The 22,485-nt window shown below is 34.6% G+C and overlaps 1 protein-coding gene across 2 annotated transcripts in view; it reads right to left on the reverse strand.

Moving 5' to 3' along the window:
* Positions 1-22,485, reverse strand: part of MACROD2 (mono-ADP ribosylhydrolase 2) — a 1,131,713-nt gene that overhangs the window by 965,288 nt on the left and 143,940 nt on the right. For both annotated transcript variants that reach the window (XM_081941614.1, XM_081941613.1), the window contains exon 4: positions 12,741-12,770. In XM_081941614.1, coding sequence (XP_081797740.1) covers positions 12,741-12,770 — 30 coding nt within the window. The remainder of the gene's footprint in view (positions 1-12,740; positions 12,771-22,485) is intronic.

Raw genomic sequence — 22,485 nt, forward strand, 5'->3', positions numbered from 1 at the left:
AGAAGTACTCATTCTTAATGCATTATTAATAAATAAAACACATTTTAAATGCAAATGTGAGTACTAAAAACCACAAATAAACAGAAAGTAGAGCCATAATTTATATTTTATTCCTATTAACTAAGTATGAACAGATATTATTAAACATGCCATAGATTGCAACGGCAGACTGAATATTAAAGGAGATAGAAAGATCCTTGTCAAGATCCATATTGAAAATTTTACTGTAGGGGAAATAATGTTATTATGTTGGTCTCTGGAGCTATGGTCTCAAACCAAAATTAATCCTTTTCCCAGGCACAAATCACACAGCGTCTTCTTAATATCTGAAATTATCAAAGGTCGGACATCCTTTCATAAAACCAGATTGTACAGGATGCATTATTCATTGTAACACTTTCTATAATATTCATGCCAACATCAAAACTTTAACAGATTATAATTTGTACAGTTTGTGGAATCAGTTACTGGTTTTGAAATAAGCATAAACCCCATAATATGATGTAGGTAGGGCCCTTTTCTCAAAAAACTTATTTATTTCTAACAACAATCAGAATCTCCTTATCTTACTTTAATAATATTCAATAGGAAAGCTGCCCAGCCAAGAGCTTCCTGGTTTTCATTGATTTAATCTTATCCACTATTTCCTGTAAAGTTAAAGATGAAGATAAATCCCTTGGATAAGTATAAAAAAATCCTTGGACGATTTCTGTTAAAATTTCATTCAGGTACTCAATAGGTGTATTTTAAAGTATGAATGTGAACAGAACTCCATCAACTGAAACTTAATTTATAAACTTTAAGTATGTCCAGAAAACACTCAGATTTAAAAATCCATCAATACAGTTTTATTGTTACTGATAAAAGGAAGAGGGAGGGAGAGAGAATTTCTGAATATATGCACAGATAATCTAAGTCTGATAGTAATTTATGAATTTTATTCCAAACCAGTGATAGATAGAAGATTAAATTACAAAACCCTACCCATAATTATGTCTATTTATTAGCAAAAAAAGATTTGTTAAAAATTGTACAAAAGTCTGTTTTGCCTCTAAATGGACTACTTAAGCTATCTATTTCCATCATTAACCATCAAAGGTATACAGTAATAAAAAATACCCAAAATATTTATCAACTATAAATGGGAAGGTATTTTAGTATTATTACTCCTCTGAATATTTTAAACTTTGTATGTATGTATGTATGTATGTATGTATGTATGTATGTATGTATGTATGGTAGGTTCCAGATTCCGGTGCAACCAGTGCAACCGATATGGTGCAATGGGGCCTGGTGTCCCCCACATACACGCGTGCATGCATCCTTACCTCCACGACGCCTCCGAGACGCTCCAGCTGCTCGGCAGAACATCGCACAGACAATGTACGCTCTGTGCGCATGTGCGGAAGCGCCGAAGAGCTCTAATACAGGCAAGGAGCTGGGGCGGATGTGTGGGCCCTCCAGAGCACCATACCAGAAGTGCTCCCGGCAGACACCGGTACGCCCGTACCGGGGTGTACCGCCTGCAACTCACCACTGGTATGTATGTATATATAATTTTTCCATTCATTTCCAAGAGAAAGAGAGAAAAAAGAGAAAGAGACGGGGAAGGGAAGGTCCCAATTTACAGGCTTCAACAAGTTCAATTTTTTTTAAAATAAAATCTCTTAACCTTTAACATTCCATGATACAGCACAGTGTTAACATTTAAAATAAAAATATTTTAAATATGTAAGTTTTATAGTGAAAACAAAATTCTTATAAAGATTTTTAGAAGAAATAGTAAATATTTGATTAAAACTAAAAAGAAGACAAAATTACTGCTTTAGAAATTCCAAGTAAAGATGTACTTAGGCCATTGGCTTTTCACTCTCTTTCCCTATAGATTTTAAGATAAAAATGAAAAGGTGAAAATAGAAAGGAAAATACCTATATCACAGTGTAACAACAAAGTAAACATGTTGACCTGTGATATAGCTTGATAAAATAATGGCAGGATGAGAGTTGGGTTGCTGCCAGTTCTGCCCAGATTGGGCAAACCGGTAGTAGCAGCAGTAGGAGGCTCCATCCACCCACCCAGACGCTTCTGCGCATGTGTGCGAGCATGCATGGGAGTGCACCCAAACCGGTAGTAAAAAAAATAGCAACCCACCTCTGGGCAGGATATAAATACATACATACATACATGCATGCATTCATTCATGCAAACATACATTTTTAAAATATGGAGCCTCTTTTTTCTAAACACTTTTTTCTCCATTGAGGTATTGTTTATCCTTTGATTTTGCTGTTTACTAATAATTTATTTTATTTAAAAAGATAGAGATCCAAATTTGGATTTTCCACTTTGGAGGGGAAAAAAATGATAAAATTTAACTCCAGTTATATTGCCTAGTCAAGAGAGTTGTTTTGCAAAACTAAACACAACAAAACAAGTTTCATTATAGCGAAATGGTTGGACCTCAAGATAATCTGTGAATTTCTAGGAGAACTCAGGCGATAATTGCAGCGCTCTGATTAGACATGAAACATGGTTATCTTGTTTAGCTGTTATGCCACCCAATACAATGGAGTTAGAGGGGAGGGGCATGATATAAGTTAAGAATCCTCAGAAACTCCAGGATAAATAACATCACTCAGATACAACAATCATGCAAATTCCCCCAGAAGTATCAGAAGTGGTTGCTCCCTATCTCTAACAACAAATGTTAAAGACACACTCTTCAAGCGATGTCATCCAACACATGTTAAAGATATTTACAGCACTAGGCCAGCCACATTTCCCCAGAGGAAAAGTTGTAAACCAGACAAAATGCCAGAAAGCTCATATTGAAATTACTACCAGCAGAGTGTGTTTTCGAGTACCATGGCTTCTCAGTGCCTGTACTCCTTTCCATGACTTTATGAAATAAAAAGAACATTAGCAGGGGATGTTCGAGTGAAATGCCATTTCATAGTGTTCAACTGATTGCCAGTTGAATCAATTATTACACAAGCTCTATCCGAGGAGTACAAAATGTCTTTTCTGAAAAGTAAGTTGGGTATTCAAGCAACAATGCAGAGGAAAAACCAGCTTTCAAGAACAGCATAATTTGATCCTACAGTCACTTACTTGTACAAATAAAAGGACAGATTCTCCAAACAGCACTGAATTTCGCAGGCATGAATGCCGAATTTCAGAAATGTTCTAGAGAGTACACTCTCTTACACAAATGTGTGAAAAGACTAAAGGCATAGACTCCCCAAAATGTAGGGACAGAGGAGACAACATTTCCACCTGGTCAGATATTTATTTCAGGACTTTCTGACACATAATGTGAGTATAATTTGCTGCACAGTTCACAAGGCCTACTGTTATGGGAAATCTTCAGTTATCTGTTTTCTTCCTTAGGCAGGTAATAAAACTTATCAAAGGCCCATGATATATATCTGATTCTTTATACTGGAGTCTGACAAACTTTAACAGGCATATAGAGTTGGGGGGGGGGGGAGGCAGAGTATTACTTGTTTTTCTTCTCTTCCTATCCCTACTTGTCTATAAATCAATTATTTTATAGAAACTATTGGTACCTGTGAGCAACTGATTTGCATAGGGTTAAGACACATATATTACACTATCCACAGGAAAAGCCAATCAATCAGATGGTAAATTAAAGCTTTTAAAACCTTTAAAAAAATCCCCCTAAAACATTCAAATTCTTTCATAATCAATATGAGCTGAAATTCTTCTGGCCTTTAATATGAAAAAATGGTACAGTGAAACTTTATGAATAAACTTGAAATTAATAAGCAGAGTCAAAAGCCATGGCTTCAACTTCCTCAGTTATTTGAGAGAAATCCCAGTTGATACATCCACAATAAACCAACCATGGAAAGACTCCCATAAATTATGCAATCATTCTTATAACTAGGAACCATATGAAAATAAGTACAATCCCTACAAGCTATAATAAGTATCCAGAAAAATACCCTGTTTCCCTAAAAATAAAACCTCTCCGGATAATAAGCCCAATTAGGCTTTTGAGCACATGTGCTAAAATAAGTCCTCCCTTAAAAATAAGCCCTCCCCAAAAATATTGCAACACAACAACAGCCATGAGGTGATCACGCTCGCCGCCTCCTGCACCTCAAAAATAATAAGACCTCCCCGAAAATAAGGCCAAGCACTTATTTCGGGGGTCAAAAGAAAATAAGACCCTGTCTTATTTTCGGGGAAACCCGGTAATAATGAAGAAGTTGTTTTCGATCTTCTTAATAGCAGTTATAAGTACATTTATGTTATCCCCTTTCTCTAGGGTTACATCCTAATTCTTTTTTTTCCCCATGATACATTGCAAGAACTTTCGGCATGGGTCATCTGAAGGAGTCTCATTTATGTGAAAAACAATTCTTTGCATAAGCAGAAGCTTCTACTGGATCCAAACTGAATAGTTAATGTTAGCAGAAACAGGTATTAAGCAACTCTTCACAATAAATAAATAATAAATATGCACCATCACTGCTTATAGGAAAAATATCTCCATCTGCTGTGTGTGTGTGTGTGAGAGAGAGAGAATGTGTGTGGTGTGTGTGTGTGTGTGAGAGAGAGAGAGAGAGTGAGAGTGAGAGTGAGAGAGAGAGAGAGAGAGAGAGAGAGAGAGAGAGAGAGAGAGAGATTGTTTGATTGATTATTGTCCTTTGTGGTACAAATAAACCAGTCTTTATATAGGTATATGGTCCAGAGTTTTAAACTCTTAAAGCTTTTTCCTCCCATCTTTGTGATTTGAAAAATACTTGGTCACTCTGGAGACTCTGATACAGCTGAATTATTCACATATAGTTCTCTCTAGCTTGGAACTGCTGATTGCTGCCTTTCTAGACCATCCTTTACGAAGTGCACTTTTACAAGAACACTGCATCAGTTTGTGACCAGCTCTGGACCTCTTTGATCTCACAGTGGGTAAAATTTGACAACTGAATATACAATACATATTTTTGGCCTTGATATGATATATTTGAAACTACAATAAACCTTCTTTGAAATGTTTCAGCACTGTGGAGCTTGTGGACATTCCTACCTCATTTCAATTTTTGTTTCAAAAGTGAAATGGGTTGATAGTCTTATAGTTCCACCTCACAGCAACTTTTGGATACAGCCAAAACAAATGTACAGAATCTGCAGATAGAAGGTATGGACATGTGCAGCAGTGGTGAGTTCCCGGATCCTGTTGCAACCAGTACACTGCAATGGGGCTCGGCATCCACCACGTGCACGTGCACAGCATACTTACTGACTGCGATGCTCCAGCTGCTCGGCGTAGCGTCACACAGAATCTGAACACTCCATGCGTGTGCGCGAAAGCCCTGATCAGCTTAAATATCAGTAAGGAGGGCGGGCGGGCGAGTGGCCCTCCAGAGCACCGTACCGGAACGGTACCTTTTGCTCCCAGCAGGTACTGTTATGCCCGTACCGGGGCATACTGGTCATATCCCACCACTGATATGCAGGCATTTAATTTTGCTTCCTTTTTGCAGAGAGTGGTAGAGAAGAAATTTATCCTCCTTGTTCTCAGTGTTACAAAGACAGCAATGGGAGAGATGATCTGAATTTCCATCAAAGCTTTTAATTGTTGGACATGAGATGCATTGTGCAGGATGGTTATCATAGCAAAAAGAAAAAAAAATAGATCAAGTATGAGTAAGAGGAATCAAGATCAGGCAACTCTTTTTCAAACTGACAAGTTTTTATGGAATAAAAGTTATACTTGGTTTCCAATTGGCATACTGGAGACTACATTCCAAAACATAGTAAATGGGGTCAGGACAAAATTAAAAGAGATTTCCTACTATTTAAAGTTAACCAAATTAAATACTGTTAACATGTTCCAATTACTGTGAAGTATGTATTAAAAAATACCGTAATGGCATCTGGGAATAACCTTGGGAGAGGGGAGGAAGAGCCACAGACCGAACAACTAATGTATAAAAGATGTTTCAACCCACAGAAGGAGGAAGGATATGGCAAGCATTTCAGAATGGACCTTCCCTAGTTTTCCAGAGAGTAAAGGAAAGGAGGGGAGAAATAGACTATTAATTTAAGCTTACAATAAAGATACAGTGACTACTCATAGATGTCCTTCTTGTCTGGATTGCCTTGCCAGGCTAAAGATACCCACCACAACTTTCCCACCCATATGCAGAACAGTTTTAAGAAAAGAAACAAAATGTTAGAGCTATAGTGTGCTTCATGGTCTAGTGTGGAGAAAGATGCATTGGTTTTAAATGGAACCCTGCAGATGCCCACATGTGATTGAAAGCATCTTCTCTGCCCTTCAAATCTAAAATGTTGCACAGCACTAATAAATACAGTTTCAGAGTGCAAAGAACACAAAATATATTTTGTGCATCTCTAATCACATATTATTATTTATTGTTTATATGATTATAAATTTTATTATGCAGCATGAGAGTAGCTTAATTTAATTCACCAATAGTGAACAAAATGAAATGTGGCTCTATGTAAGCTCTGTCAATGGCCTTCACCTTGAGATAGCTCATTTGTAGATAATGAAACTCATTCTTACTTTTTAGTAGCCAAGAATAGTATAATAGTGGAAACAGACATGAGGGGGTTTTCTTAAGGCACTTTATTAAAATATATTGCTATCACTGCAATTCTTATCCAAATAATATAAGTTGTAATATATTAATTGCATTGATATAATTTGTAATACATTGAAAACAATTACAAGTAGTCTTTAACTTACGACTATAATTGAGTCCAGAAATGGGGTTGTTAAATCGTTAAGCAGGTCACCATGTAACCATGCCCTGTTTTACAACCTTTTTGTGTGGTTTTTAAGTGAATCACATAGTTGATAAGTAGATATAATGGTCAGTAAGAGAAACCAGATTGTAAATAACCTAGGGATGTCCATTGTAACTTCAAATAGTGAAGGAAGAATAGTAATTACAGGGATGTAAAAGAGGTTAAAAGAAGGATTAGCTAGAATCCCTAAGCAGTTATAAACATAGTAAGTCCAACCCCCACTTTTAATTCTGTTCCCTGTATCTAACTCCAACCAGGTGGTTTGGAGAAGATTCCTGTGCATAGGCTTTTTAGCAATAAATCAATTTAATTGACCTGGTTTTTTCATGCCTGGCAGTGTGACAGGTCATAAATGACAGGTCATAAGTTGAGGTCCATCTGTAAATATACTGTTAACCATTACTAATTTGTGGGCCTAAAAGCATTGCTTTTCCCCCCTTTCTTGTATAACAAAAATTAAGCCAAATGAATTATTGTGCTTTAGCTTACATTATAAGGAAAAAAATAATAGTAGCTCATTAGTAACAGTCCATTTTATTTATACTGAATTTTGTTATATGAATTACATCACAGTATTTCAAAGCAAAGACAGATCAACCAAAAAAAATCAATGAATACAGTAATAAATTATATATGTTGTTATATATTATATAATGTGTAGCATAAGACATGTTGAATGCCTGTCTCTTCAATTATAGGTAAAATATGGCTTCACCAGAGACTTAAAGAATATACCCATAACTTCTCCACCAATGTGTCCATATGCATAGATACATAGATAATACATATGAAAAAACATTATGAATGGTGTTGTTCTAAATCACATTTAGCTAAATTTCATTTTATTTGATATATTTAATTTCTTTATCTCACTAATTTCTTATTCCATTTCTCTACTTTGCACTATGCTGCTTACTCCGAAGGATGAAGTATAAAGTATATGAAGCATAATGAAGACTCAAAATTTCAGTTTTTTAATAAATATATTAGGAGAAAGACAACATACAATAACAATGCAACTTTTTGCAGGCTGAAACAATCCAACCAAACTATAGCCTTTTCATTTTGTCTTGTCTTCTAATAATATATTAAAATTAAAATATGTTTACATCATTCCCATTTTAAATATCAAGGGGATCATTTTTTGAGATTACCTACTATATACAGAATTTCAGTTTTGCTTTGGAATTTATAAACTCAGTATTGTAAAACAATATTGTATTTTCAGAGCATGATACAATATCTCATTCTAATGTCATCTGACAAAAAGAGATGTGCATATTTAGCTAAATATGAATCTTACATAGTTTGGCATAAATCCTTTATAAAGTAAAGGTATATATTGTATGCAATACATGCTTGAAGAAATTTAAAAAAAAAAGATTTCCCTTATCCAGTCATGTCCAACTCTAGGAGGGAGTGTCACAGTATCATCTCTGTTTTCTAGTGGAAGGAACCAGTGTTATCTGAATACACATCTGAGTCAAGTAGCCAGCATGACTACATCAAGGTGCATGGAATGCTGTTACCTTCTCACCGAAGTGATACCTATTTAACTACTTGCATTTGAATGTTTTCAAACTGCTAGGTTGGCAAGGGCTGAGGCAGAAGCAGGAATTCACCCCATTGCGTGGTGCTTGAGTCTCGAATTGCCAACCTTCCAGTTGACAAGCCCAATGTCTTAACTGCTAAGCCACCGCATCCCCCAATCCTTAGATATTGATTCTTAATTATGAATAACTGTTCTTTTTAGCCACTAAGTGTTTCAAAGTTGTGCCCCCAGTCAGATGAGAACCAATATGTGGGTAAATTACTGAAAAGGTGATTGAAGAAACATCTGTCTTTATTTTATATTACTGCAAAGAATCTTTTTGAATCTTTTCAGTGTGGACTATATTTGTGCAGTTTTGATTCTGATATCCTTAATATCTATCAAGGGAAATATATTTGTTTCTTTTATTAATAAGAAAAATGATAAAGTTGAACACCTGTTTGAAGCAAGAAAGAGGATACATTTTCCTGAAATGGTCAAAAATGGGTGCGGGGGTAAGATGTTGATTCTTCCAACCACAGAACATATAATTTTTATCTTCAGATGGTGTTTCTTTACCAGAAGCACTTCTGGCTAAGAAAAATGTTTTTAGTTTCTGCTTTTAAATGGAGGGAAAACTGCCTCTAAGGGGAGTTGAGGATTGCTATTGAACTAGAAAATTTCGATAAAGCCTTGTACCAAGTAGAAATTATCAGCATTTATGGATAATGGCTGAAGTGCTCTTTAACAAGATGAAAGAATTAAGTATCTATGCAAATCCAATTCCACTCTTAGTGGAATAAAATTAAACTTACCACACTTAAAATGTAAAAATGAAGACTCATCACATAACTATCAAAAAGGCAGGAAGAATGTTAAACATTTTGAAATAAAAGTATATAGCTATACAGAAATAGATATAGCTATGCATAGATCTATATACATTTATAGACATGCATACTCCAACACCATAACCATAGCAGGTCAGAACTATAATATTCTTCCAATAAAAAGTATAGATATATTTAAATCACCTGTTGCCTCTCCCTTATTCATCTTGTATACAGTAAACTCTTAATTTAAGGCCCTCAGTTTATATGTTTTCAGATATAATATCTGATCAAATTTCAAGACATATCTATTATATATGAAAGAAACCCAATTATTTACATATTATTTATGTTGTTTATATCATCTATACAAGTTATGTGATTTGTGTCTATTTAAGTTATTTGAATATTTATGAAAAATACAACTCAATTCAGTCAATCAAATGTTGATTTGGGTCATTAGTGCAACATAGAATAAAAGCAAGAAAAGTTATACATATTTCAATAAAGAACTATAAAATTAGAATCCTAACATATCTGTATAAAATTTGTAATATTAAAACTAAGACTATAGACTAAGTGGAGCCTCTGAAAGATATAACCAAGATGTAAAAACAAATAAAAATATAGGTAAAATGAAATAGGAATTTTTAGTAAGTTTATCTATGCTCAGTACAATTTATTTGTTTGTGAATTTTGACTGCTAATAAATAAATTTTAACTGCTGCCAGGTCAAATCTAGCCACATTGTATATTCTATAGTAAATAGTTCATCTGAGAAGAGAAAATCAAGAGAAATAAAACTTTGATTATGGCCTACAACACATGTCAATAACAGAAGAATGAAAGTTTTTGATTGCATTAATAGGGATAGAATTAAAGAACAGGTGTAGTGGCCTCAATAGTTCTTGTGAACAAGAATGTTTTAATGTCATTTTTATTAAAAAATAGAATAAAGATAAACATGAACAAAATATAGATGTAATTAAAAGAAAGAGAAATGAAAGAAAAAGAAAGAGAAACGAAAGAGAAAAATGTAGAAAAGAAAAAATACTTAAACAAACTCTTCCCATCTTCTTTGCAGGTATTACAGAGTTACAGTAGTATCATTCTTCCCCACTTTAAGATTACATCACACTGTTCTACCCATATTCAATCTTTTTTAATTGGCAAATTCAGAAATCATCAACAGTTTTAGCATAAAGTCCATAAAGGGGTTCCAATTTTTCTAAAGTACTTATTATCCTATCCCTGATTAAACAAGTTAATTTTATATTATTTTCTTTTGTGCAGTATTCTGTTCTTATTAATCCTTAGTTTACTATTAAGATATTGTTGTAGAACCTGGTTTCCTGCCTTCCTCCTGACAAGGTGCCCAAAATGTATTTCTTAGTACATTTCTTGACTTTTCATTTCTTATGTTAATTCTATGTGGCTACATGTTTAAGTTATTTAATAATCTCCAAAATATTTTGAAGTAAACAATATGCCAAATTTAACTAATCCTTAATCTATTTTAAATTTTCATAATTTAAACTCTACACAAATTTATCACTTTCAGTTAGTTTTAAATCCTTATAATTATATTTCACTTTAATCTTGTCCCAAATTGTAGGAACACTCACAAGGTGAGGTAGACATTCTGCAGAAGATTTCTATAGCTGAAAAAATAATTATATTCCAAAAGTGGGGTTTGGATTATGCCAGTGTATTTAAAGCAGGCCCCACCTGAGGCTGGGAGTTTATCTAGCTCCTGCAGGTTTCCTCATGAGAATGTCTGCTAGAGAACACCTGGACAATTCCTAGGCTTCCCCCACCCCATCCCATCCCCGCTTTCAAAATTTCTATGCAGACATGATCTTATATGCCTGAGAATCTGTAAATCTCCCATTAAGAGCTGTGGGGAGTAGCACATCAAACCTGGCTCTGAAAAGGCTCTTTGTCCTATAGAAAATGCTAACGTAATTAAGTATTTGCTCGGTTCCCATCTGGATCTAGTTATATGAGCTAGCATAGGCTGGAATATGGCTGACCTCATTCTGAAATTCTAGATCTAGGACCCTTTCTCTAATAATTCTTCTGGCCTGAGTACATTCCAAATGGAGCAGTGGCTCAAGTGCGAGTCATTATGGATACATTTCTTCAGAATTCCTTGTTGCCATGGAAGATTAAAATTTATCTGTCGGGACCAATGGAATAAATTCTGATGGGGAAAAAGTAGCATTGGAGCCTAGTGAGTATTAACAGCCGCACTGTTACTTCCATTTTTTGTTATTCAGCTTTATTTCTGAACATCAAATTGTCCACCATATTCTAGGTGTTTGGTTTGGGGGGGAAAACTCTGCATATTCAGATTTAAAAGACATTTAAGTTTTCATAGTATCCCTTCCTTCCAATAGGTCTAGTGACTGGTTGTTTTTGTATATTTCAAACTGAAATGTACAAAAGGTTTAGATAACAAAACTAGACGGGAGATTTTTTGTAAAAATTGGAAGAATTTGCTATACAATGCACAGTCATATGGAAACAACTCTACCTGATGGCTTAGCCCACAATCATCCCAGGGTCATTTATTCCCTTTTCTTTCTCTAAAGGTGATTTCAGAGCCGTACGTCATGCAAACAACCTATATAATATTTTTCTTCCAATTAATAACAATGATAGTAACTTCATCAAATAAAATAACATGATATGTAAAATAATTATTCCATGACGTTACAATTCTGTGTAGAAATAAAACCAAATACATGTTTGCTCCAAAAATAAGAATTGCACAATACTGCCAATCAGATTTAGATTGATTCTGACTCTCAACACTTCCTTCAAGCAGTTTAAATTGTGTTTCATTTCCATTCAGAGAAATAAACTGAGATCTTCAGATCCCTCCCAACAATAGCCAGAAAATATGCTTAGATATCTGACAAAAGCATTTGAAAGATATCCAACAGGAAGGCCTCCTCCTCCCTTCTTCTCCTCTTATTTTTTTTGTCGGAGTAAAATGAGCAACAAAGATGCCAAAATCATCTTCATGTTATTCTTTTTGCTAAACTGCTTCAACAATTTTGAAAGCTATAAAACGAAAAACAATGATTGGTTTCTTTAAAAAATGAAAAAGGAAGGGAATATTACTATTTTTCTGAACAATTGGAGTGGCATTAAATTTAGTAAATTACTCTACAAGTATGTAGTGTCTCAATAAATCAGTATTCAGAAAACTGAAAATTGGATATATTTTTATTCACTGTACATCTAATTTAGCAGCAGCCTGTCATCTCAACTCTCTTAAATTCTATCTCCTCTTCTCTCCAAAACATAACCTGATAGTGGTAATCACTTTACAATCATGGTGGAATTTAATCAGATTATGAAAACTTAAAATCTAACCCTTTATTAAATATCAATGCCAGATTTGGTAGCCCAGCAAGATAAATACAATTATTTACATTATTAAAAACTGCAGACTTTTAGAATTTACATATTAGACAGCAATTGTCCAACAGTGGTTCAAGCATTTAATCTTAAATATAGATTAGTTTTTTCAATACATAAGAGGCAAAAAAGAAAAACTTACCACCACCTCCTCCAAGAAGACTTGAATTAGCTGTGGGGGAAAAACAAAAGAAACCAAAATTATATTTCCAAATAGCTAACCTTACAGCACATTCTTTTAGAACTATAGGAAAAATAACATTTTACCCTGTTCCCTTTCTGCCTTGATACCTTTAGGAATTCCAAAATGATGTACAAAGTAATATATTGCTTCTCTTCCAACCCAGCATGAAATGAAAGTGATCTACTAAATTCATCTTATTAAAATTGTTCCAACCATCTTTTTCCACAAAACATGGTAGGACTTGTATTCTTAACTACATCAAAATTTGCAGGGGGGAAAATGATTAAGGATTCCAAAAACCTTATATCAGGGCAGCCTCACAAATGGCAAATAATAAACATAAACATAATAAAATATATCTGATAAACTCATACATGTTTTCTATTTCTATTTCATTTAAGAACTATGACCTTCATATATGTGCATGCACTCATAGCACTAAAAATATATTTATTACAGAAGCTTGCACTTCCATATTATTGTATACCACAGTTTTTGGTCAATTTAAATCATAATGTAATCCCTAAATATTCATAAAAATCTCAAATTGAAAGGTTACCATTTTAAAGCATGACAATAAAGAAATATATGAGGAAATTATTGGAAATTAACCCTGTTAATAATTAATACTATGAGTTAGTATAAGTATAGTATGTATAGCATAATATAAAGTTACAACAGATGCATATAATTTACCTACCCAATAAATCCCATTATACTAATAAATCCCATAATACTAATAATCCCATTATTTAAAATAGTTGCATGCCAAGGACCTCAACAGAAATCAGAAGTGTAAATTTGCTGGACATATCAACATCTATTTAAAAGGTAGGCACTAGAGATCACACAGAGTTTAAGGAATAATGGTGACAGTGTCAGATAATGTAGCAAGAGATTTTTCCAGAACCACTACTATGGGGGTACCTGGTAGATTTGGTTTGTCAATAGCATTATTACCCAGAACGTATTGGAAGAAAAATCCAGTAACAATTCCAAGCTAGGAGTAAAATGGAGGCTGATTGGAAAGAAAGGTGGTTTATTGATGTACAGAACCACCAACATCATGTGATTCTGGGACAGCTGACAAAATGGAGTTGAGAGTGGGTGGGTTTTTGGACTTTGTATTTGAGCGTCTTGTTCCTGTGCAAGAATAAGTCATTTAATATTCTAATGGCTGCTGTCAGATTCCTATGGGGTCATGGCTGGCTCTATAGGCAGAAGAGGAAATGCAAATCCTAGGTGTTTGTTTGAGTTAATTTGTCAACCTAATTGCTTATCTGGCACAGTCTTATGGGTTACCAAAATCTGCATTTCTAAAAACTGTTTCTGCTTGGGACAGGGAGACTAGTGCTGGTTTCTGCCTCCCTTAAGACTTTTTTTTCATTTTTTCCTTTAGGGAAAATATTCTATCCTGCCTTTTTGATATTCCCCAAAATATTTCATTCTGTAGGAGGGTGCATGGGTTCTGACTTTTTACAAACGTCCTACAACATATTGTATTATCATTATCAGACTCAAGAACTCTCCTTAGATAAGGAAGAGATTCAGAAGATGCCTCCTAGAAACAGGGTATCTGCCAGGGATCAACCATGATACTAAGCCAACAACTGTTTCCACTGTTCCAGCCTTGGTTCTAGCAGATTCTGACCCAAACAGAGTTTTTCCAACCTGCTGTCAAAAACACTGATATCTAAAGAGAAACAGTGCCAAACAAAAAGGTATAGAAGTACTTGGCTTGACAAGAATGACCTGCTGAAGAAAGCGAGGCCTAATTAGGTCCAGTGAGTTCAGATGAGTCAGAGGCCACTGGTATTTAGGAAGCAATTTAACCTTCGTAATTATGTTGGAGTAATGCCAATCCATGAAGGTCTCTGTAGAATTCTCTCCTAGAACTTCTAGCTCCCTGACTTTTCTTTTAGATTTGACTTTTTATCTTTGAACTTTATCACTTGCTGCTTATTGACACACAATTTGACTGGTTTGTTTGCTCATGTTCATTTGAAACTGGAATAAATTTACAGTGTTGAGACTAACCAGGTGTATTTATTAAAACCTTAAACCATGTAAATGATTACACTTTGCAAAACCACGAAAAACATTCAATAATAACACAATCCCTAACTTCAGTCTTGAAACCCAATCAATATGGTTCAAAAGGGGAAAAAAGGATGAAGTAGAAAAATGGGTTTATTAAATAAGCATTAACCTGGAAGCAAAAGCAAGTCATTGTGGTACTGTTGCTAAGAAAAGTGTATGGATGCATCCATTAGAATTCAGGTTCCTGTGCCGTCCCATCCCCGTTCCTTCCCCCCGTATATATAAATGCAAGGATTCTTTCAGGTACAAAAGAGAGAAGCAACTACCTGAAGTTGTTTTTTTCTTTGACAATCTATAGAACCAGGGAATCTTGGCAGTTCCAACATATTCTTTAGGGAATGTGCAAATATTAGTGCCTCTTTATATCCTGGCCAGGGATGATAGTGAAAATCAGGAAATTTTCTCCTACAGATTTTCATTAATGTCCTCATGTAAAAGGTATGTCAAGGTATGCAGCTTCAAATACAATTTAGGAAAACTTGGAAAATATTTATTTTTGTGGCAAAGAAAACATAGCTGAATGCTTAATTCCAACAGTTCCAATTTATTCATCAAATATTAAATTAACATTTGGAACAATGCAATTAAGCAAAGATAGATACAAATGTGGTAACATATAAAGAAAGTCCAAATTGTAATACTCGAAAGTGACAGAGACGCAAATTATATACAGAATCATTCAACAGCTTTAGCAAAGCCTAGGCATGCCTTCCAAAAAGAACATACAGTGCCAAACTGTTTATCTAAGACTATAATCCAAGCTCTCGGATATAACTGACAGGAAGTTGGACTCTCTCACAAGCAGCAAAACCAAGCCCAAACACGAGTAATAATTTGGGTTAAAACTACATTGAGCAATGTAGGATGGGGCGGGGGGGGGAGGGGAGGACCCAGAAGTATTTGTACTAATGAAGCTGAAAGGGAAAAGAGACACTGAAAATATTAAACTTTAAAACCACTAACAATAAGAAATAATTCAACCCCTTTAGAAAATGTCTCACAATGAATTACCAAACTTTGTTCCCCAAATTCACAAGGCATAATTTTGCAGGGAAATACTGCAATGGTTCAAGCTATTTTTTTTAAAATGTCACCAGTTCTGAATCAAGGTTGCCCCTCCGAAATTGGGAGACTTCTTCCCACTGCCAATGCCAATGCAACAAGATGGCAGGCAATTATTTTCACCTTCCATTCTTTTATTTTGTATACATCAGAATAAGTCTGTACAAATCATGTTAGCCAAACTGCCCTCTTGAATCCACTCTTCAGTAACATAGAAGAACTGCAGCAGCTGAATTTGTATAGCTGCTTGGACATTGACCGAAGGATTTCTGAGCACCAGGGAAGCTAGTGAAACAATGCAAATATAAAAAAGAAGGTATTATAAGATAAATATGATATGTTTTTCACAGAACTGTTTGACATTGTTTACAAATTGTCTAAACATTTATTTTGAATGTAAAGCATAAGGGAAAAATACTTCAAGATAAATTATCAGTTTACTGTTCTGTACCTCCTTCACATTATCATCAAATGGTTTTTATCTTTTAGAAAAGAAAAGGAAAAAAATGTTATATTCCCAGCTTTGCCTTTAACCATCTACTTCCAAATGAAATGGTTCTCTATCTGATGTCAAAAATAGTTTTGGGTTTTTTAAAGGTTATATGAAATTTTAGAAGATTTCCTCTCAGGAGAAATTGATACATGGTAAAGTAGGAAAGGCCCTGGTAAATAAACATTTGTCCCTGTTTCTTCCTTGCTAGTGTATGTATCTGACTACCTCCAGCTAAAAAGAAGAAAAATCACATTCTCTTTTATTTTATTTTTATTTTATTTTTTTAAAAGTTTGAGTCTATTTCTCTCCAGTCAGAATTTGTCTATTTCCCCACAAAGGAGGAGAAAAAGCTGATTTCCCTGGTCACCTGTCTTAATGCTACATGGTCAGAAAATGGTACTATAGAATTTATTTCATTTTTATCAACTTTTTTCCTTTTACCTCCCAGTAAGATGAATGGATTGTGAAAGTCCTGTCAGTCTTATATGTTGATTACAACATTCAGTATCAAACATTTAGACCAAGGTAGGAAGTGAAGCCCAGATAAGTGGATTCAAAGAACTTCTAGGGGTAGAGAATACTTATGCTTACAAAAGTTACACACTAAACACACACACACACACACCTGTTGAGAAAATGATTAGAATCCATACTCTATGTTTAACATTCAAAAGACATATTTCATATTTTCCCCTTGCAAACAATGTTTGATTCTTTTAACATTTTTATAAGAATCTAAAGATAGCAATAGTATACTAAATAAATACTTTTTAAAAGAATATATTTTATCACATTCAGAAAACAGGAGTGTCGACTTCAGGGAATAAAGTATGGAGGTACACAATTTTCTTGTCTCTCGTATCTAAATATAGTGACATATCACCACTTGACTAGAGAGTAAATATAGCAATTCTAACTTCCATCTCCTGTTTTATCCCTGATTAACTGTGTAGACTCTTAAAATCCAAATATAAAGAGCATAATGATTTATTTCCCACAGCCAGCTTCCCTGTCTGAAGGAGGAATAAGACTCACAGTTTCCCACTTTCTTACCAAGCACCTTAACTACTGCACCAAACCATTTCTGAAACTGAGAAAAAGACAAAAAATAATATAATCTCAGGTTTTGGAAATTGGGTGATACATTATTCTCCCTATTATCATTAAAATGTAAAAACTAATCAGATGTGATAGATTCAGTGTTGAATATTGCATTTGGACTCAATATATACTTTACTGGATAGTTATGAACTTAGAATAACTTTATTGTCACTTTGAATGTATACTAATTGGCATACATTAAAATGAAATTCTGTTGCATACAGGCCTCAAAGGGTCTCCACCTCTAAACAATTGATGCTTCACATTGTTATTCAGTATTAAAGTATCAGTGGAAAGAATAACACTGGGTATACCTGGGATATATATCCTCAAATCAGTCTTGACTCATGCAACTGTCTGAACAAGTTCCTACAGTTTTCTTGACAAGGTTTTCTGGAAGTGGTGTACCCTTATCTGTTTCCTAGGGCCGAGAGGGAATGTTTGGCTTAATCATTCATTCTCTCCCCCCCCCTCTCTCTCTCCCTCTCTCTCTCCCTCTCTCTCTCCCTCTCTCCCTCTCTCTCCCTGTCTGTTTATACTGTTTATAAGTGTTCACAAACAAAAAAAGAATAAATGTTCTGCAAATATCAATAATTCATAAAGGAGAACATATAAGAAGCAGCTCCCCAATTTTCTCTAAGCTTAATTTATATTAAACATAACAATCCCATATTTCAAATACCAGTTGAAAATTGCTTTATAATGAAAGTGCTGCAGATTTTATATTTTTATTTATTTGCATGCATCCACGCCATATGTTTCAAACATTTCTGACTCCACAGCATAAGCACTTGTCATTAGTCAGAAAACGTTTTGTGGGAATATAAATTTTATATGACATTTCATGATGAATATTTTTCATAATTAGGAAACAATCGGCAGTGAGATTTCCATTCTGCCCATATTTTGGAAATGGGCTTCTCTTGCCAGAAAGAGCTATCAGGTTATGGAAAATATTATGGGGTAAAATTGTCAAAGAAAATCAAAAGAAATGTTTTCTGTTGATCAACGTTTATCCCATTTTATATGAAGTACAATTTTCTTCCATGTAGAATTTATTTGCATCCTGGATCTGTCATTTGTGACATCATATAAGCATAATCATTTCATTAGATAAATAGGAAATCTTGCCATTCAAAACCATCTTCCATATGAATTTTACCTGATATGAAGAAGAACTAATTAATATTACCTCACAACAACAGAACGGTCAATGCCTGGAATGCTCTACCTGACTCCGTTGTTACATCCTCGAACCCTCACAGCTTCAAGCTTAAACTGTCTACCGTGGACCTCACCCCATTCCTAAGAGATCCGTAAAGGGGGCATGCATAAGCGCACCAGCGTGCCTACCATCCCTGCCCTACTGTCCCCATTTATTTTTATTCATTTCCTTTGTTTATGTCCATGTTCAAACTTATACCTCCTATCTTGTACATGTTTGACAAACTAATAAATAAATAAATGCAGAAAATACATTATATAATCATCCATATAATTTATATTATACTGTTTTATAATATATTTGCAGCTGTTGTTTAGGCCCATTTAATTGCCTACAAAACATTTAACATTCTGAATGTATTTACTAATTTTGATCTAGTTCTCAAAATCTTTAAGAGTCTGCAATTATTTGGCACAAATGGGGAAACAACGTTTATGAATGTAGTCCTGACTAAAAATTATCAGGAAAAACAAACAAAAATAATTTAAATGTATAAAATGGAAATAAGTTATATAATTTACTCTTCGGACCTATTCTGAAAGGTATTAACAAAATTCTTCTCAGTACTAGTTACTATCTTGTTTCAAAAATATGTTTAAATAAGAACTATTGTTGCAGCATAAATACTTTGAGCTTTTAAACAAAAGGCATAATTAGAAAATACATACACAAAATGAATAACAGAAAACTATTTAAGTATTTAATTGGTATTTGCCCATATCAACTTCCATCATAGCATTTTCCTATAATTGAACTCTGCAAATTATTATTTTAAAGACATCATAATAAATCCCTTACACTTTTAAGCAACTGACAATCTTGAAAATAGATTGCAAACCTTTTTTGTTTCAAAGCAGTATTATTTAATCTCTAATTAAAGATGATTGCTTTAACCCTACTTTTTCAGCTTCCTCAAATTAAAGAGCTTAAATAAAAATGGCATGCTTTATTTACCAGGTCATTCCTCCTTCCTGATTAAGATACCAGTTGTTTTCATAATGCAAATAAAATGAGTAATTGTACAGAGTGGGAAGAAAGTAAATATTTAATAACAACTAAAAAAAGTATTACATTTAAACGGATAGGGTCAAGAGAAGAGAAGAGAATATACAGTATGTAGCTCGTGGTTGAATTGTGGAATACTTGTACTCTTGTGAGCATCTTAAATCAAGCTAAATCAAAAAATGCTAGGTAATTCCTAGAAGCTTAGCATTCAGACAAAATGTTTAAGTCATTTAAGGCTTAAGCCTTCAAAGAACTAATTATATTATATACCAGCAGTGTTCTTTTGAAGAGAGCCATTTTTTGTATTTACTGATATTATTTTAATGTTTTTATTCCATGTCTATTACTTTGAATGGTTAAAGGAGGATATTTTATTGTTCTTAATTATTCTTGCGTAAGGGGCACTCAACCACCAATTAAAAAATATAATATACATAACATATGAAATCACAGCTACCAGTTCTTTAGCTGGTATAAGTCTTCATTCATACTGAGTTAAGTTCTGTGATGTCATAATGTAATGACATATTATATGTGTAAATCCAAGAAACGTGGCCTTTTGAAATTGACAGATGGAAATGTTATGAATGGACAGATTTTCTAAGTGTTGTCCAAGATTTTCTGTCAATGACCTGGGACAGACAGATGTAGAAGTTTGATGATGTTAAAGATATTGTCACTGGATGTAAGTTGTTCTGAGTAAAGCTGCCTTTTGCGACTGACTGATGATGATTTTTGTCAATGCCAGTGGTTTTCGAGAGGGGCTCCAGTTGTTTTGGAACTGCACCCAAGGCATCTATTACTATTGGTACTACCTTGGCTTTCTTTTTATTATGATGGTTTGTTGCACAGTCAGTCAGATGTTTAGACTAAATTTAGTATTTTTGTCTACCTAGCCCAAGGACCAGATGTTGGGGTTTGATGGTGCTAAGGATATTGTCTCAAGGTAAAAGTATTCAATTAAAATAGCCTTTTGCCACTGACTGATGGTGATATGCTATCATATTTGATATAATATGATGAATTTGTATCCCACTTTTATTTTTACTCAAGATGATTAATATATCTAACATACCTTCCTCTTCCTATTTTCCCCACAACAATATTACCCTGTGAGGTGAGTTGGGCTAAGAGAGTGTGACAGAACCAAGGTCACCCAGCTGGCTTTATTATTATTAAATAAATATGCAAATAAATACAGACCAATAATTAAATAGGAACTGAATACAGTACCTGATAATGAGAAGTCTGATTCTAATTTTCATGAGTCATAATTAAACCCCCTCCTTCCTCCTTTTCTCTCTTGAAAGTACATAGCATTTTACCCAAAAATATTAAAGGGCACTTCATCTATTTCTAATTTAATCAACAATTTTACTCACTGAAAAAAAACCTTCAATATTCAACAGTATTGTCCAAATTAGTATCACAAAATTTATTTATTTATTTATTTATTTCGATTTATCAGTCGCCCCCTCTCCGCAAAGGGACTCGGGGCGACGTACAATTAAATCAAAATACAAGTGTGGCATGGAGGAGGTGACATCAATATTTAACAGTCAAATACAGATGGAAGCCACTAGGTTCAAATAAATAACAGTAAATTAAAACAATTAAAACAGTTAAAAACCCCAAAATTTACGTATAAAATATTAAAATATTAAAATTGCCAGGGAGGTTAGAAAGTTCTAGTTAAGCCAGGCCGGCTAGTTGGAACAGGTGGGTCTTGAGTTTCGTGCGGAAGGAACAGAGATCGGTCATTTTCCTGATATCTGGGGGGAGGTCATTCCAAAGGGCTGGGCCCATCACAGAGAAGGCCCTATTCCTGGGCGCCGCCCTCTGACACTGCCTGGTGGACGGCACCCGGAGGAGTCCCTCTCTGTGAGAGCGAATTGGTCGCAGGGATGTATGGGGCAGAATGCGATCCCGCAGATAGCTAGGTCCTGTGCCATGGAGCGCTTTGAAGATGGTAACTAACACCTTGAAGCGCACCCAGTAGACCACAGGGAGCCAGTGCAGCTCGCGCAGGAGAGGTGTTATATGGGAGAACCTCGTTCTCCCCATGATTGCCCGCGCGGCCGCATTCTGCACCAGCTGCAGTCTCCGGGTGCATCTCAAGGGGAGCCCCATGTAAACATATATACAAGCAGATTTCAGTCTTGCTCAGATTTCTGTGTCACCAGAATTTTCAGTTCTGCATCCTACATAGCAGTTGGATGAATTAGACCCTCATCATCTTCACTTTTGCCACTTCCTAGGCATAGTAAACATTGATGGAGATTTAAAACTAGTCAACATCATTCTCTTGCTGATAAATATAAGAGTGGAAAGAAAGTGATCTAATCTGTGTCCTGGTCCCTGATGTATCAACAGTTTCTGAGGTTCCCTTACCTACATACCCCCGAGTAGATAAATAAATTGCTGTCCCAGCTCTTCCATAATTTTTCAGGAGGTTATACATGCAGAAATATGCAGCAAAACTGATTAATTTTATTCCCAAACCAAAATCAGATGATCAATTCTGCACTGTGAAACATTGGGGCAAGCAAATAACCTGATATCAGATGGTGTAATGCAACACCATTTTATTTTTATAGGATTGATTGCTTAATTTAAATATAAAAATTACTTAGCATAAAGGCAACACGGAAGTTCTGAGTTTGTACTTACAAGATTGATCTGTCGACCTCAGTTTTACTGAGGTTCTCTACTCTTAT

Source organism: Natrix helvetica (assembly GCF_964273705.1).
Source record: "Natrix helvetica genome assembly, chromosome: 2".
Taxonomy (NCBI): domain Eukaryota; kingdom Metazoa; phylum Chordata; class Lepidosauria; order Squamata; family Natricidae; genus Natrix; species Natrix helvetica.